We start from the raw sequence: 17726 nt of genomic DNA, 5'->3' as shown, positions 1-17726 counted from the left end.
TAAATGACTATGATTGTGAGATCAGGTACCATCCTGGTAAAGCGAATGTAGTCGCTGATGCCCTGAGCAGAAAAGAAAGGGTGAAACCCATTCGAATCAATGCCAAGAGCATTGAAATCAAGAATAATTTAATTGAAAGGATATTAGCTGTGCAGCGAGAGGCTGTGTTGGAAGCTAATTATCCTAATGAAAAGTTAGGAGTAACTGAGGAGCAGTTGACTCTTAGCAAGGATGGAATCCTTAGACTAAACGGACGAATATGGGTTCCGATTTATGGAGGGTTACGAGAAGTTATCCTCCAGGAAGCCCATAGTTCCAAATACTCAGTCCATCCTGGAGCAGACAAGATGTACCAAGACTTAAAGGCAAATTATTGGTGGATAGGCTTGAAAAAGTCTGTGGCCGCCCACGTAGCAATGTGCTTGACTTGTGCTCAAGTCAAAGCTGAGCACCAAAAGCCGTCTGGCCTGCTACAACAGCCTGAACTTCCCGAGTGGAAGTGGGAATCCGTAACGATGGATTTTATTACCAAGTTACCAAAAACCAGGAAAGGGAACGACAAAATATGGGTCATAGTCGATAGGGTGACTAAATCAGCTCATTTCTTACCCATCAAGGAGACGTATAGCTCCGATATGTTAGCCCAACTGTATGTTGATAAGATTGTCGCCTTACACGGCATACCTGTATCTATTATCTCTGACAGGGATACTAGGTACACGTCACATTTCTGGAAGAGTTTCCAGCAATCTTTGGGCACGCGTTTGAACTTCAGTACGGCTTACCATCCACAGATGGACGGTCAGAGTGAGCGTACTATTCAAACGTTGGAAGACATGCTTCGTGCATGTGCGATCGATTTAGGTGGTAACTGGGATAAGAATCTACCCCTAATCGAATTCTCCTACAATAATAGCTACCATACCAGCATAAAGGCTCCGCCTTTCGAGGCATTATACGGTAGGAAGTGTAGATCGCCTGTTTGTTGGGCGGAAGTAGGAGAGGTCCAATTATCAGGACTAGAGATAGTTTTCCAGACGACGGACAAGATTGTCCAGATACGGGAACGTCTCAAGGCTGCCCGTGATAGGCAGAAAAGCTACGCTGATCCAAAAAGTAAGGATTTTCACTTCGAAGTAGGTGAAAAGGTGTTGCTTAAAATATCGCCCTAGAAGGGGGTGATGCGTTTTGGCAAGAAGGGCAAACTGAGTCCGAGATACATAGGACCTTTTGAGTTCATTGAACGTGTCGGGTCAGTTGCCTATAAGTTGAACTTGCCTGAAGAGCTCAATGGAATTCACAATGTGTTCCACATCTGCAATCTCAAGAAGTGCTTCGCCGATGAATCATTGGTGATTCCACACGCAGATGTGCATATAGATGAGAGCTTAAAATTCGTAGAGAAACCATTGTCGATTGAAGATCGACAGGTGAAGAAGCTTCGCAGAAAGCACGTACCGATTGTAAAGGTCAAATGGGATGCTCGTAGAGGTCCCGAATATACGTGGGAAGTCGAAGCCACAATGAAAGAAAAGTACCCCTATTTATTTGAGAAAATCTCGGGTCGAGATTTATTTTAAGGGGGTGAGGATGTAACATCTCGAATTTTTGTGTCCAATGATGTGTTAACACGTGTCATTTGATTACACGTGGCATTAATATTAAATAAAGGACAAATATTGACAAACCTTGAAAGTATATAAATTCGAGGGTTATAAATGTCAAACAAGGGTAAATATACTGTATAGTAACCCTAAGTGGTGCTTATACCTTCAAACGAATAAATCATGGATCGTACGGAAGCGAAACGCGGAAGAAAGTGAGAGATTACAAGCTACAGGGGTTAACTGTGTCAACATGTTTAATTATACCTCTGAGTGACCCTTTAATGCTCCCGAGGCTTTGTAACAGTATTATACGCTCACTAGAATATACTGTATAAATTCCGCGAAGTTCCGTTTTAAAACGAGAAAGTTATGATCGAATTCGTATGAGAAGGGTTAGAAGCGTCAGCAATGAAAGTTAAGACTTTCAGAATAATTAATAAACTAACCGGGGACTTAACAAAGCGGGTAAATAACTCGAGGCCCTTAGTGGTAAATAACCGAGGGCCAAATCGCAAAGTTACCCCTTCGAACCCGAAAGGTCAGGTTAATAATTACGAAAGATTTCGTTATTAATTACTAGGATTTTGTCATGATTACAAAAGATTTTAAAAACCTGAAAAACAGACCTCTCGCGACCCGCGTACAGTTATGGGCTAAGTTGAGGCGGGCCGCGAGCCACCTCTTTTACTCGCCTGATATTTAAATCTCAGGCGGCCCGCGTACAAATGCATGGAAACTCCCATGCGGGCCGCGTGCGACGCCCAGATGCAGAAAACTTGGATTTTCTTGCCTTTTCAGTTTGTGAACGATCAACAATCAATTAATGAAGCATGGACGCCCCCTAATCGACCCATAACTCTATGGTACACCTGCCCATCATCCATGATCAGTTGTAGGGTGTTGTGTGATGATCTTGAGTGCCTTGTTTCACTATAAATAGCCATGTTTGGTTCATAACAATCACACAACTCAAACACACTCATCTGATCACTTCTAAAGCTCTCAAGCATTCTTTTCTGTTCTCTCAACAAGTCTCAACTTCTGTAAGTCGTTCAAATCCATTGTGGTCTTGTTTTTCACTAGATTTAGCTTATAAACCAAACCGTCGTAACTAACGGTTGTCATAGCGATAATTCACAAATGGTCCAGTGAATTGCCGGATCAAAAGTAGTTATGAGTTGGTATTTATGTGGGTAATAAACCCCTAAAAGGGTTCCCTCTGATCACCACTCTAACTATGCCAAATGTCGAGTCAAACGTGCATTTAAAAAGTCAACAGAAAGTCATTTTGCCATTTTGTACATAATCTGTAATGTATATGATATGAAACCTGTTTTGATGATAATAAAACATGATATTAGTTATATAAACTTGTTTGCGCTCGTTTGAATCGGCCATTTGCTATATTGACCCGGTTCGGAACCGAATGTCGCAAAAGTTTGACTTTTGCTTTGACTTCAGTTCTGACACGTTTTAGTGAGGTATAGATATGCCTTAGACTCTCTTAGGACCAGGTTACATGAAGGTATAACCCTCGGTGACCGGTTCATTGTTTGTCCGAGTCTTTTACGCATTTCCGTTAATCGCCTAAAAGTTGACCGTAACGGCGTTTTTAAAATAAAACGAGTATTTCGGACGCGTGAATGGACAATAACCTTGCTTACTAAATTATAAGCATGTCCTTAAAGTTTCACGTCAATCCGAGGTCTAGAATGAGAGTTATGCTAAATAGCGCAATTAAAGTAAACTTTTGTAATAAACGGCGCAATTAGCATAACGCCTATCTAAACCAAGATTTCGTCACCAAAACTTTACCCACTGTTATAAAATAATATTTTAGGAATTTTAAAGATTTTTAATTATTTTTACCTTGCTCATAACCTGCGGTTATGGCTACGGTTCGGTAAATACCGAATACGCCCTTTTTGGCCATAAAATGAGTTCTACAAGGTCTTTTGACCCGATTCCAGTTGCTACTGATTTTAAATAATAAATAAAGTATTTTAGACTTTATAAACTGTTTGGGAAACTCAGATTTCCTGTAGAACTCGGAATACCCATTAAAAATCTTTAAAATGACCGGAAAACCCCTACGGGGCGTATAGCAAACTTAAACTCGTTACGGGCATCACGGAAGGTATCCTACTGATACCACAACCTCTTTAAGGCATATTGACTTAGGAAATAAGCGTAGGACTCTCATGGTTAACCGTTTCGCCTATTGCGCGCACGGTTCGGCTTATGGAACTAGTTTTCATAAATTAGCCGATATGGGTCAAACCATATTATTTTGACCCCAAAATCCAGAGTGTGAACATTGAACCCATATAAAACAAGTCTCTGAACTTGTTTGGGCAGAATCACATTCCATTCTCGGTTTTCGCCTTTTCGCGCGATTAAACCGCATTCACATTTCGGAACCAACCGGTCTAGGCTACGGCCAATATAAAGACCCGTTAGGATTCTAATAGGTTAATTGAAACCTTCGTTCCAGAATAGGAGCCCCAGTAAAAGCTATCGGTGATTTAATCAAATTAAGGAATATACTTGCAAAGGTAAATACTTTTAACTTATTTTCCCTATACGGGCTTGGGTTACGGTATAATATTTACCGCTTGATTGAGCATCAAATCTCCATCGCTTAGGTGGGTAATTGAATAATTTGATCGGCTCATTTAAACAGTCTTGTTACTTAAAAGCCTTTAGGGGGTTAATGACCGTTGTCCCGGATATCCTTGGCATCATTTTACGAAATGGCCACGACCTCGACATCCCGGTGTAGGCGTACACCCGGTATATTATGTCGAAAATATTATTTAAAAGACGTAGCCGTTGGTTTTTATACTACGGTTTTACGCAATGTGGTGTGTCTATTAATTTTTAACCCGGACAGGATCCCGGGCTACTGAACGTATAAAAGAAATGTAATACGTTCACAAGATTTTAATAATTTTCCCAAGTTATAAAAGAATTTGTGCCTTGTGCATTCAAATCAATTTTAATAAACATTTTCAAATGTGTCAGTTGAACGTATTTACCAGTGTAAACTAACGTATTTTTCCCCAAAAGATTAAAGTGCAGGTACTATACGAAATGGGCTGGTAATAGCTTCCTAAGCATCACGAATAGTCTCGCAAACTCGATGCTGTATCTGAATGAACAATATTTTAATATTTTGATCCGCTGTGGATATATTCGACTTCTGTAATACATTTGATATTACAACCAGAGGTTGAAGTATATATTTATCTTTAAGCTTCCGTTGTGCATTTATATAATTGTGTGGTTTGACTATATTGTTGCCAACTACGTCACGGTAATCCCCCACCGGGCCCACCGGTGATACACGTGGAAATCGGGGTGTGACACTAGGTGACCCCCCTTTCACGTTCCCATTCTTTTGGAACTCTTCACCTTTTGTTTCTTCGCGGGGATTGGATTTGTACCCAAATGCCCTCCTTTCGCCCCTCTCTATTTGTTTCTTAACTCTATCTCTCGCTCCCGTGCGACATTTACAATCTCCGTGAGATTTTCATATTTTGAGGGAGTCATAAACTCCCGATATTCCGCACTCAACATATTATAGTAATAATAGATCTTTTGCTCTTCTGTTTGCACCAACTCATCACAAAACCTCAACTTGTCGAGGAACATTCCCGTGATCTTGTCAATTGTTTCATCCTTTTGCCTAAACAGGATAAACTCTTCTTTAATTTTGTTAATCACGGATTTAGGGCTATAATGTTTAAGGAAAGGCACCTTAAACTCTTCCCATGTCATGGCTCTTGTAGCCTCAATCCCTTATTCCTTCTTAATATTGTCCCACCAATCCTTTACTTGACCCCTCAATTGTCTGGTCCCATAAGCTACAAATCGGTTTTGTCAAAATGAGTCTGCTCAAAGATTCCTTTCACGTCACTTATCCACTGTTGGCAGACGATAGGATCTACTTCCTCATTATAGATTAGAGGTTTACATGCCACGATTTTATCATATGGACACGCTTTCTTTACTTTAGAGGGTGTTTGGGGTTGAGTTTTGAAGGAGATTTTTAGATTATTGAGTTTTGAAATCGTAAATAATCAGTTTTGAGTGTTTGGGTAAAAAAATTAAAAAATTGATTATTTGCGTTTAGAAAGTTACAAAACGCAGGTTTCCAAAAGCAGCTCCTCCCCCCTACTGCAACAAAAAGCAGTTTTCCAAAAATTGATTATTTGCGTTTAGAAAAGGATTTTCACTTGCTTATTTTTTTAAATATATATTTGCCAAACACTCAAATAGTTGATTATCTGATTCTTGTGATATCAAGCAACATAATCAAATCCAAACACTATCTTTCAACATCACGTTTTGTTACAGTTAATTATCTGATTCTGATTATTCAAAACGCATAATCTATTTTCAAAACTCAACCCCAAACACCCTCTTAGTCTTGTACAAGTCTTTCTTTTAGCTCTTTCATTCTTTCCTCTACAACTGATAGGATTGTAGTTTGTATCTATCCATAAATTGGGGTAGACTAGCCTCTAGAGCTCTTCCGACTTTCTCAGAAATCTTCTCTCATATCTCCTCCGTCAGGAGGGATACCATATCATCGTCCATTTCTTCTAATGTCCATAACAAATTGATAAACAACTTGTTTAATCATTTCCATATATTATTATATGGAAATTTATTCTCATTGCTTGATATTATACGTGATGTATCCTTCTCTTTCAATTTGGTCAAGTATATATCCTTGCCTTAACCATTTATGCATAGTGTATTTCCCGGGTTCGAGTGTATTAATACACCCCTCCCATACACTTTAAATCATTTTCTTTTCTAGCATTTTCAATTGAAACTCATTTCATAGTTAATTCTTACAGGATGTCTTGATCAAGCCTTGAACCAAACACATTTAATGTTTAACCTTGAGCTCTGATTACCAACTTGTAAGACCTGGACTTACATAACCAAAAATTTATATAAAAGTGTTGCATTTATATACAAGTAATGCAAATAAACGTCCATACAAAATTTCAGGTTTGATAAAAACTTCATAAGTATTTAAAACACTTCAACACGTTAACATTGTTCGGTTCGTGAAATAACTAAACAAAAAGCGGAAGCTTGATCTTTGGTTGTGTTCGATTCTTCGTTATGCTTGATCTCCATCCGTAACATCATAGGGATCACCTATATATCAAATATCATCTCACACGTTAGTTATATGATGCTTAAACGTAGTTTGATAACCCAAGTTTACCAAAACAAACAAATAAAAAGATGGTGAGAAGACCCGCCATAAGCTACGGCATGTATGCCATAACTAACTTACGGCCCCCTTTTCTGTTGTTTCCAGCCATCCCCGGCCATAGGTTACGGCTGGGAGTCGTAGCTTATGGCGCAGCCCAGCTGCAGCATTTCCATTCTTGTCCCTTTTTATACAAACATGTCTATAATTTCCCGATTACTTATCCATCTCGCACGAAAATTGTTTCTACGTGACCAAAAACATTTGCCAACATTCTTAACTTATAAACCCATAACTCGGGTTTATAACTTTATGTTTTCGGCTGTCGGTTCTAAATTTATATGTTTATTTATTTGACCCGTTTTCATGTTTGAGCAATTGAGCTTATGAAATTTGCATCTTTTTCGCAAGAACATCATTCTTACGACTTTACCCCATTACCCGGGTTATTAAATTTGCGTTTCACGCATCCGCTACCCGGTTTGCGTTTACGCGTATTCGACCCGTTCAACCTTTTAATGGTCGAACTTAATTAGTCCGAATTCTTTCAAGAATTCACAATCTTCTGATTATGACCCATTATTCGGGTCCATTGATTTATTGTTCCCATTCCTGTTACCCGGTTTACACATGCTTTCGTAAATTTAACCCTTCAATCGGGTTTATGCCGAAGTCATTACTCTCGCACCCATTTCGGTATACGTTACAACTTCCTTTTGACCCGTTTGTTTGTTCGTGTGAAATCCATCACTTGGAACAAACCAAACTTATTATTAATTCGTTATTTGACCCATTTGGTTGTTTCATGTGAAATCCTCACTTTAAACAAACCAAACTCATCAACATTACTTATTTTGACTCGTTTGGTTGTTTCATGTGAAATCCATTACTTTAAACAAACCAAACTTTATGAGTAATTACCATTATTCAGTCATACACAAATAACACACGACTTAACAAAAACATAACGGAGCGTAAAGCCACGTACCTTAAAGCTTTCCTTTCAAGCGCGTTTCCGCCCCTGCTTGACCACTCGATACTTCACCCAAATTGCCTATAGAGTTCAATCCGATTTATCATTTAGAAACCATAGTACAATTTATGATTCATAAAATTGTATGTATTCGATTACAAGGTTCATGTTATGATTCTTCCACACCTTTCAACAACTCACATTCACTTAGGCATTATATCAAACACCTTATAGGCATGGATTTTTACACCAAGTTTATTAAGTTTTCACTTCAACAATTACTCATGTTTTTCACACCTTATTAAGTCAATATGACTAGTATAATCGATTAACATCTAGAGCTCACTATATTAACATCAAATACATCAATTTTACTACCACAATTCATGTGTTCAACACATCTACAAAAACCCACTTACATATAGGTAGTATATTACCCTTATACTTAATCATAACATTTTCTCTACCATTATTCATCAAGGATTTGCCTTAAATCATGTGGGCACTACAAATTTTATCACAATTTCAACAATCCCTACTTCAACTGCACATCATAAGGTTCATCAAGAAATCACTACTTCAGCATATACTAGATTTTTGACATACCTTATGATGAGATGATGTTGTAGACTCTAATTTATCAAGCATGCATCAAAATCATTTTGATTTTTAGTTGAATTAGATGGATTTTTTTATGTTACATCAAAACAGAAGGTAGACAGACAACAAGCTGCTCCGCCACCTCTTTATTAAAAAAAAAACAAAAAACAGACGAACTGATATGTTCACATACACTAAGAACTATTTTTTTTTTTTTTGCATAAGAACGCAAAGAACGATTTTCATACACTCCGAAAGAGGCTCAAACGAATTTTGATAACTCATTACAATAGTGTTGGAACTCATTAAAGCTAAACTATAAGATCTAAGATCGTAAGGTTCAATGAGTCAGTTCCAACGCCGCTACGACGCTGAAATGAGTTGAATCGGAGTTCGTTTGAGTCGGTTTTAGAGTCCTAAAAGTCATTCTAAGGCAAATAGTAGTTCTGATGTGATATTTCACACACACACACACACATATATACTGACATACATATATACACATATAGGGTTGAGTTCATTTCAGAACTCTAAATAACTACAGAACTTTCAGAACTCCTAATAAACAATCATTTTATATATAAGTTTTTGTATTTAGAATCTTTTTATCATCTATTATATGTATTTCTTTGATTACATACATGTTAAAAGTAGTTTATATATGTTTAATTGCCAAAATTATATATATGTGTCATAACTAATTACATATATGTAAAAAAACTAGTTTACATATGTGTAATTATAAAATTACATATAAAAATGATAAAATTACTCTTAACATTAATGTAATTATAAAAATACACATAATAAATGATAAAATTATCCTAAACACAAAAATATATAAATCAAAAAATTGTTTATTAGGAGTTCTGCGAGTTCTGTAAATATTTATGGTTCTGAAATGATTCTGGCCCTATATATATATATATATATGGTAGTGTTTATGCGAGAACCATCTTTATTGCGAGAACCGAGAGAATCAACGTGAACACAACAAAATAAACCCACTACACCATAAAAAACCTAACCCCCTAGCTAAATGCTAAAAACTAACCCCCCCCCCCCAAAAAAAAAAAAAAAAAACCCTAAAGAAAACCTAACCCCCCCCCCTCCCCCCCCCCCCAAAGCCAAATGCTAAAGACTAAACCATAAAGCTAAACCCCTAAAAAAACCTTAAAAAAATCTAAAAACCACACCAAAAAAAATTAATAGTTTTTTAGATCGCTACTTTTAGAATAAAAAAATTTAATTTTTTATTAAAGAAAAGTAGCAATTTTTATAAAAAAAAATTGTGTATTTTTTAGATTTTTTAGGTATTTTTGGTTGGTTATCGTGGTTCTCGCAATAAAGGGTGGTTCGTAACGGATCCTTCTCCTATATATATATCACATATATTTGTAATTAAAAAATGTATATATGATTTAAGTAATTGTTACGGAAAAGTTTTAAAAGCTATTAAAAAATCGTTGGATTTTATATTCGCAAAATTAAAAATAGTATTAGAAACATAAGTTTGGGGATAAAAATACTTATCTAACTTTAAACAACCTAAGGCGTGAAATGTTTTGATGCCGTACGTACCTCTTCCTCTTCTTAACCGAATCGAATTTGGCCTCGGTTGGTGCGAAGTTTGTTCATATAACGCACCTAAAGGATATGTTTGTTCCACCCATCCCGTTGTATCAAAGTCATGAAAACTTGAGTTTCTTTCACCACCTTTTATACTCCACACGTGACACTCTTCTTCATTAAAACGACGCATAGAAATGTAACGCAAGCTGATGTTGAAAACTTGTTCAACTTCACCAAAACATTCCAAGTCTATGTTGAATATCTCTCGAAGGGAAGAACACTTTGAAATTCTTATTTCTTCTAGATGTTTCAATAATCGCATTGGATTGGTTGGAAATAGATTCTCAATCTTATCACAGTAATCCACTCTAACGTCTCTTAACATGGGAATATTATCAAATTCCTCCTCACTACTACTCGGCCATATCTGCTTCAGATTCTTCATATCATCAATACGTAGGTTTTTCAACTCTAAAGTTCTAACCTGCAAAAATAGCTCCGTCCAAACAATATACATTACATTAATTATAATATTGGCAAAAGAAATAACTAAACCAGTTGACATATACAAATCAATTATGTGTACCTGACTATTAAAGAGTGCTTGTTGCAATGGAGAAGTATTTTTATTGTCAGGATAAACGCTAGTGATGCTGGGAAGGTCATCAACTTTCAGTTCAACCAGTTGCGGTAGCTCAACCACACTGTCAACCGGGAACAAACGTACAAGCTTTGGTAAGTCATCTAAAGATAAAAACTTTAGCTCCTCAAAAATGATCATCTCGCATTTACCATTTATCTCGCCATTGTAATCATGCACCACTGCTTCCAAATCATAGCAAAACGCAATTGTGAGGCGTTCAAGTTTCCTCAAACCACGTGTCACATGTGTTGGGAAGAGGTATTTCAACTTATCACAATTATGAACCTGAAAGTCTCTTAGATACAAAAAATAGCTTTGATCAGAAGGATTGACTGGAACAAAATCTTCAAGATGACTCATATGCTCCATTCTTAAAAATAGACTCTCTGATTTCTTGACCAATTCATCAATTTTGTAGTCCACAAGGCCGCTTCTGTGCTCGTCCCAAAGGAACAGCTGTAATGTAGTTTTGAATGAAGTTATTGTTTCCAGGTATGGACCACCTATAGATATGTTGAACTTATCAAGTTTCTCAAAGGATAGATCTTTTAGGTCGTTCATATCATATAATTCGACCTCTAATGCACACAGTTGGCGTGAAAGCTTCTTTAACTCTTCCAAATTTCCTTCCGTATAACAACCTCCCATATAAAGCTCTTCAAGTTTGACTAAATTTATAAAGACGCCATCATCAATATGAAGGTCGTTACATCCTGTCAGATCTAGTAACTTCAGCTTTCTTAGTTTCCCTATCGTAGATGGTAACTTGTCGATGCCACAATAAGCAAGACTGAGCACCTCCAAATTCACAAGATCTCCAATGAAAGACCAATCAGACATCAATTCGCATTCATGGAGACAAAGTGATTTAAGGTTGGTCGAAAATTGAAGAGGAAGCGGTGGATATTGCATGTTATAAAATGAAATGACTTTGAGATTTTCCATACTTGCATAAAAATCTTCCGGAAACTCGAGCGACAAACCCCCATCCATAAGTTGTATAAGAGAGAGGTCTGGATACTTGAAGTCTCTAGGAAACTCCGACATACCCATGCATGTTAATGAAATTCTTTTGCAAGATTTATTCATTTCGTCTCTACTCCACGTGGATACATCGCCATGGTTTACAATCCAGTTCAAATCACCTTTGGAAACTCTTTCTAAGACAAAAGCAAGCACAAGATCGTGCATTTTAACACATCCAAGCCGTTCACTGTCCATCAACAAATTAGCGTTTACGAGATTGCGCACACATGTATTTGTCCTGTCTCGAGCCTCACTCAAAGTGGAAACATTTTTAAACAACTTTAGGCCCCATCCATGTCTAACCAGATCCTCTATTTGAATATCAGAGTCCTCTGGAAACAAGCTACAATGCAGAAAAATCTCTTTATCCTCATCTTTTCTTACATACTCGTAGCTTATTCTGATAATTTCTTGCACGTTATCATCAAGATCATGATTCTTTAGACGGTTAAGTGTATCCCTCCACACATAATTTTCTTGAGATTTAAGGGTTGTGCCAATGAGCTTGATGGCAAGTGGCAAATTACCACATTTTTTGACAATATCACATCCTATTTGAAACCGATCTTGATCATGTTCTATAGAAACTCCAGTATATTTAGAAAGGAAATTTTGTGCTTCCGCGTCTGACAACACATTGACTCTGACTACTTGAAGAAGGGAAGTATCCGCAATTAGTGTGCAAACTTTTGAATCTCGTGATGTCAACAACAACTTGACGCCTTTTGGCAAAGGACTTGTTAGTCCAATATCCTTGATTTCAACCTTCCCCCACACATCATCTAATATAACTAGAATCTTTTTTTTATCCTCTTCTAACTTTTTTTCAAATTTTCTACGGAGACTATCTGCCCTTGCTGTTACAGTTTCTTCACGTAAACCTTCGCCTCCAATGCATACGGCTATATCATTCTGAATTGAAAGCATGTTAGGATTTCTCCCAAGGGTAACTTTCACAAAGAAATCAAACATCTTCTTGTCTTCTGCAACTTTTTTAAGTTGTTCCATCATGGTGGTTTTTCCTACACCACCCATTCCACACAAGGCTATCACTTGACTCTTGTTGTCGTTTTGTTGAAGGAGCTTCAATGCATCGTTGAATGGCACGTCTCTGGACTTGAAGTCATCTCCACCCGGTGACGATGATAACGGTGTAGAAGTGGTGGAGGATGTGGCTCTTCCAGTAGCCAATGGGGCATCGGTCCAAGTAATCTCAGAATTTTCTGTTATAAGTTCTTGGATCCTCATAGTAGCCTTGGATGCGTTTCTTCCGGCTCGGTACCTATTTTTCATGTGTAAACATCCAATGTCGTCATTTGAGATGCTTTCAACTTCATGCTTGACCTTCTCAACCTCTCCCAACCAAGCCTCTACATGAGTAGGTATCTCCTTATCATTTATTTTGTTTCTGTTCTTGTGGTCTATAACATCGGTGCTTATAGCCACCAAAAGAATCAATTTTTCACTCATTCCCGTAACATGATTTGTGGAGCAAATCACATATCCTAGGTGTTTCGTAATATGACTTGTCATAAATTTCACAACAGGAGCAACGACTTGGTCATATAAAATCTGCTCCATTTTCCTGATCGAGACCAACAAATCACGCAAACATATCAACAAAAACAAGTTAGTCTAGTTTCAACTTCAAAAGTTAAAGAGTTAACTGCCATTTTAGTCCTTGTGGTTTAGGCCATTTTGCCAGTTTAGTCCAAAGGTTTCGTTTTTAACCTGTGGGTCCAAAAAGGTTTCACAGTTGCCATTTTAGTCCACTGGGTTAACTTCATCCATTTTTTATGTTAACGAGAAGACCAATTCGGTCATTTTATATGGCTGAATTGCCATTTTAGTTAACAAAATTACATATAAAATGACCGAATTGGCCTTCTCGTTAACAGAAAAAATGGATGAAGTTAACCAAGTGGACTAAAATGGCAACTGTGAAACCTTTTTGGAGCCACATGTTAAAAATGAAACCTTTGGACTAAACTGGCAAAATGACCCAAACCACAGGGACTAAAATGGCAGTTAACTCAAAGTTAAATATTGCAAGAACACACAAATAAGAAAGTCGATTATATATCAAGTGATTTAGGGTCTTCAATAATCGAAAATGAAATCTTACTTGCAAAGTTTATTTAATTTGAATATTGTCATACTAAATAAAATAAATAAGAACGCAATCATACAGTTATGTACATGATCTTAACGTGAATTCAATACAATATACTAGTTTTAACTATGGGTTGGAAGAAAAAACCAAAACCACATCATCTTAATGTGAATTTAAGTTTTAAGCACTGATTTAAGAAAAAAAAAACCAATCATACTAAGACTTTAACTCTAAGGGGGCGTTTGGTTTGCGGAATGATTTGGAAGATTGGAATTGGAAATTGCTGGTATTGTAATCTCAATTACATTTTTGTTGTGTTTGGTTGTCAAATGAATTGGAATCCATCACCCCGGCACCCACAACCACCAGTTCGGGTCGAAACGGTATCGGTTAAAACGGTTCGCGTCGAAACGGTACGGGTCGAAACGGTTTCAAAATGGTACGGGTCGAAACGGTTCGCGTCGAAACTGTTCATGTCGAAACGGTTCGGGTCGAAGCGGTTCGCGTTTAAACGGTTCGGGTGGAACGGTTCGCGTCGTAAAGGTTTGCGTCGAAACGGTTTGATTCGAAACGGTACGGGGTCGAAACGGTTTCAAAATGGTACAGGTCGAAACGGTTTGCATCGAAACGGTACGTGTCGAAAAGGTACAAGTCGAAACGGTACATGTCGAAACGGTACGGGTCGAAAATGTTCGGGTCGAAACTGGTCGCGTCGAAACGGCATGAGTCGAAACTGTTCGTGTCGAAACGGTTCGGATCGAAACGGTGCGGGTCGAAACGGTCGAAGATTCCAATAAATTTACTTTAATCACTTCACATGTAGGAAGGATTTTAAATTTCTTTAGTTAAAGGAATTTAAAGGAATTCATGCCTAATTCCAATTCCAATTCCATTGTCAACCAAACACATGAAGATTGGAATTGGGATTCCAATTACACCAAATTCTACGAACCAAACATCTTAAAAGATAGAATTCAAATTCCAATTCCAATTCCAATTCCCTTAAACTCTATTGAATTCCTTCAAACCAAACGCCCCCTAAACTCTATAATTATGAAACACTTTAAAATCTAATCTAAACTTACCAGGTAACTCAAACCATTATATAAATTTAATTTAGATAAAAATTTCACTTTTGCCGTTAAGACTTTTCATTTTAGTAGTTTAGGTAGCGTTCGTTTCATGGAATGGAATGGAATGGAATTAGGAAGTTTTTCTTTGTAAAATTGATCTTGTTTGGGGGAGGGAGGAATTTGAAATCCCATGAATTTCTTTAATCAATGAAGTTTGTGACTATTTCAACATTCTATTCCTTCATTAGAGTGAAGGATTTCTAAGGAATGTTGAAATAGTCACAAATTTCATTGATTAAAGAAATTAATGGGATTTCAAATTCCTCCCTCCCCCAACCAAGATCAATTTTACAAACAAAAACTTCCTAATTCCATTCCATTCCATGAAACAAACGCTACCTTAGAGTTTTGGGTTTTAGAAGAAAAACAAAGAAACAATGCCAGATTCAGGAGGAGGAAGCAAGATTATACATAAAAGAAGTTGGTTCGTTTTTCTAATTTGAATGTCTTATTTTAAAGAGCAAATTGCATTTTTCCTCCTTTATGTTTTAATGTTTTATCAGATATTGTCCTTGAACTTCTAAAATTACACCGGCTCTCTTTTACGTTTGCACATGATAACAAACAGTGTCCTTATAGCTTAACACAGGTAAGTTTTTTTTTAACTCCATGCATGTGCCAACTCATGTGAGGGCATAATAGTTTTTCCCCTCTTTTAATAAATTAAAGAGTTAATTACTGTTTTCGTCCCTGAGTTTTGTCAAAAATAACGGTTTCAGTCCATTAGTTTAAAAATTACGATTTCAGTCCATTAGTTTCATTTTCGTAACCATTTCAGTCCACTAACTTAACTCTATCCATTTATTTTGTTAACTTTGAGTTAACTAACTAATTCAGGGACGGTTTGCGTCAGTTTTAGAAACACAAGGACTTAAGTGTAAACTCTAAAACATTAAAAAAAATAGTAAATTCCAAAAAATCAAAAAAATTCCAAAAAACCAAACAATTCCAAAAAATTCTAAAAAATAATAAAAATATCTAAAAAATCATAAAAATTCTAAAAAATTCTAAAAAATCCAAAAAATCCGTTTCGGCGCAACTTGTTTCGAACCCGAACCGTTTCGAGCTGAACCGTCCGTACCGTTTCGGCCCGAACCGTTTCGAGCTGAACCGTTTCGACGCGAACCGTTTCGACCCGTACCGTTTCGAGCCGAACCGTTTCGACCCGTACCGTTTCGAAGCCGAACCGTTTCGAGCTGAACCGTTTCGAACCGAACCGTTTCGACCCATACCGTTTCGAAGCCGAACCGTTTCAAGCCGTACCGTTTCGAACCGAACCATGCCGTTTCGAACCGAACCGTTTCGAGCTGAACCGTTTCGAACCGAACCGTTTCGAGCTGAACCGTATCGAACCGTACCGTTTCGACCCGAACCGTTTCGAAGCCGTACCGTTTCGAAGCCGAACCGTTTCGGTTCGATACGACACGGTTCGCGTCGAAACGGTACAGCTTGAAACGGTCCGGTTCGAAACAGTCGGTTCGATACGTCACGGTTCGGTTCGAAACGGTTCAGCTCGAAACGGTTCAGTTCGAAACGGCACGGTTCGGTTCGAAACGGTACGGCTTGAAACGGTTCGGATTCGAAACGGTACGGATCGAAACGGTTCGGCTCGAAACGGTACGGGTCGAAACGGTTCGCGTCGAAACGGTTCCGTTCGAAACGGTACGGACGGTTCAGCTAGAAACGGTTCGGGTCGAAACGGTACGGTTCGAAACGGTTCGCGTCGAAACGGTTCGGGTTCGAAACAGTTCGCGCCGAAACGGAATTTTTGTATTTTTTAGAATTTTTATGATTTTTTAGAATTCTTATTATTTTTTAGAATTTTTTGGAATTTATTTGGTTTTTTTGGAATTTTTTTGATTTTTTGGAATTTACTATTTTTTTGTTTTAATGTTTTCGAGTTTACACTTAAGTCCTTGTGTTTCTAAAACTGACGCAAACCGTCCCTGAATTAGTTAGTTAACTCAAATTTAACAAAATAAATGGATGGAGTTAAGTTAGTGGACTGAAATGGTTACGAAAATGAAATTAATGGACTGAAATCGCAATTTTTAAACTAATGGACTGAAACTGTTATTTTTGACAAACCTCAGGGACGAAAACAGTAATTAACTCTAAATTAAAGGAAAACAAGAAAATAGAAGTAAAGTACATGAAAATATTCTCTCTACCCGCGCCCTCAACTTTCTCTCTCTACAAATACACTCTGTTTTTTATACCCTTAATTTCAACCTTGATTTAATCAAGATCAAAGCTTTTTGATCGTTCATATCTTTTTCAACAAACACAATAAACTACAATCACACTAAACATCGAAGAACCATAATCAAAGATCAACAAGCAGATAATAATAATAATAATAATAATAATAATAACAATAACAATAACAATAACAATAGTAGTACGACACACGAAGGGGCTTAGTTCCAACCGCGCTTATGGTTACAAACCGGTCGCAACAGGGCAATTGCAATCGTTTTGCGATCTTAAATGCGTTCGCAAAAGCCCATTTTTCTATAGTGAAAGGGATACGGGTAATTTAAGATTGGTTAGGTATATATGAAGCTAGATTTAGAAATATATGTAATTCCCCGATTATTAATAAAATTAAAAAACAGAAAAGAAACACATGATGTAGGAATTGATGAAGAACAGAATCAAGACAAGAAAGAAATAAATTCATACATAATTAAAGCTAATTGATGAAGAAAATACCTCTCTTTTGCTTGCGATCTTCTTTCTTCAAAATCTTTAAAATCTTTGGTTGAGAATGTACTGGTAAGTAAGTGTAAACGGAAACCAAATGATTGATTAGTATTGAAA

General features: G+C 37.1%; 1 protein-coding gene across 1 annotated transcript; it reads right to left on the bottom strand.

Moving 5' to 3' along the window:
• Positions 1-6554: 6554 nt before the first annotated feature.
• On the bottom strand, positions 6555-17726 carry LOC110927215 (probable disease resistance protein At4g27220). The gene is made up of 5 exons (XM_022170854.2): positions 17619-17726; positions 10575-13242; positions 9998-10472; positions 7832-7897; positions 6555-6785 (listed from the first exon to the last, which is right to left on the bottom strand). The coding sequence occupies exons 2-4, from the start codon at positions 13236-13238 to the stop codon at positions 7833-7835; spliced, it is 3204 nt and encodes a 1067-aa protein (XP_022026546.1). The 5' UTR covers positions 13239-13242; positions 17619-17726; the 3' UTR covers positions 6555-6785; position 7832.

This window comes from Helianthus annuus, chromosome 2 (genome assembly GCF_002127325.2).
Source record: "Helianthus annuus cultivar XRQ/B chromosome 2, HanXRQr2.0-SUNRISE, whole genome shotgun sequence".
Lineage (NCBI taxonomy): Eukaryota > Viridiplantae > Streptophyta > Magnoliopsida > Asterales > Asteraceae > Helianthus > Helianthus annuus.
Note: the sequence above shows the minus strand (reverse complement) of the source record. Positions and strands in the feature narration are given on the sequence as shown.

What these genes read in the sequence shown, in the direction of transcription:
- LOC110927215 (XM_022170854.2), bottom strand. Translation starts at nt 13,238, where the DNA reads ATGGAGCAGATTTTATATGACCAAGTCGTTGCTCCTGTTGTGAAATTT. An exon ending in AAGCACTCTTTAATAGTCAG is followed by an intron (nt 10,473 to 10,574) that starts GTACACATAATT and finishes CTATTTTTGCAG; the next exon opens with GTTAGAACTTTAGAGTTGAA. An exon ending in TCGGTTAAGAAGAGGAAGAG is followed by an intron (nt 7,898 to 9,997) that starts GTACGTACGGCA and finishes TGAACTCTATAG; the next exon opens with GCAATTTGGGTGAAGTATCG.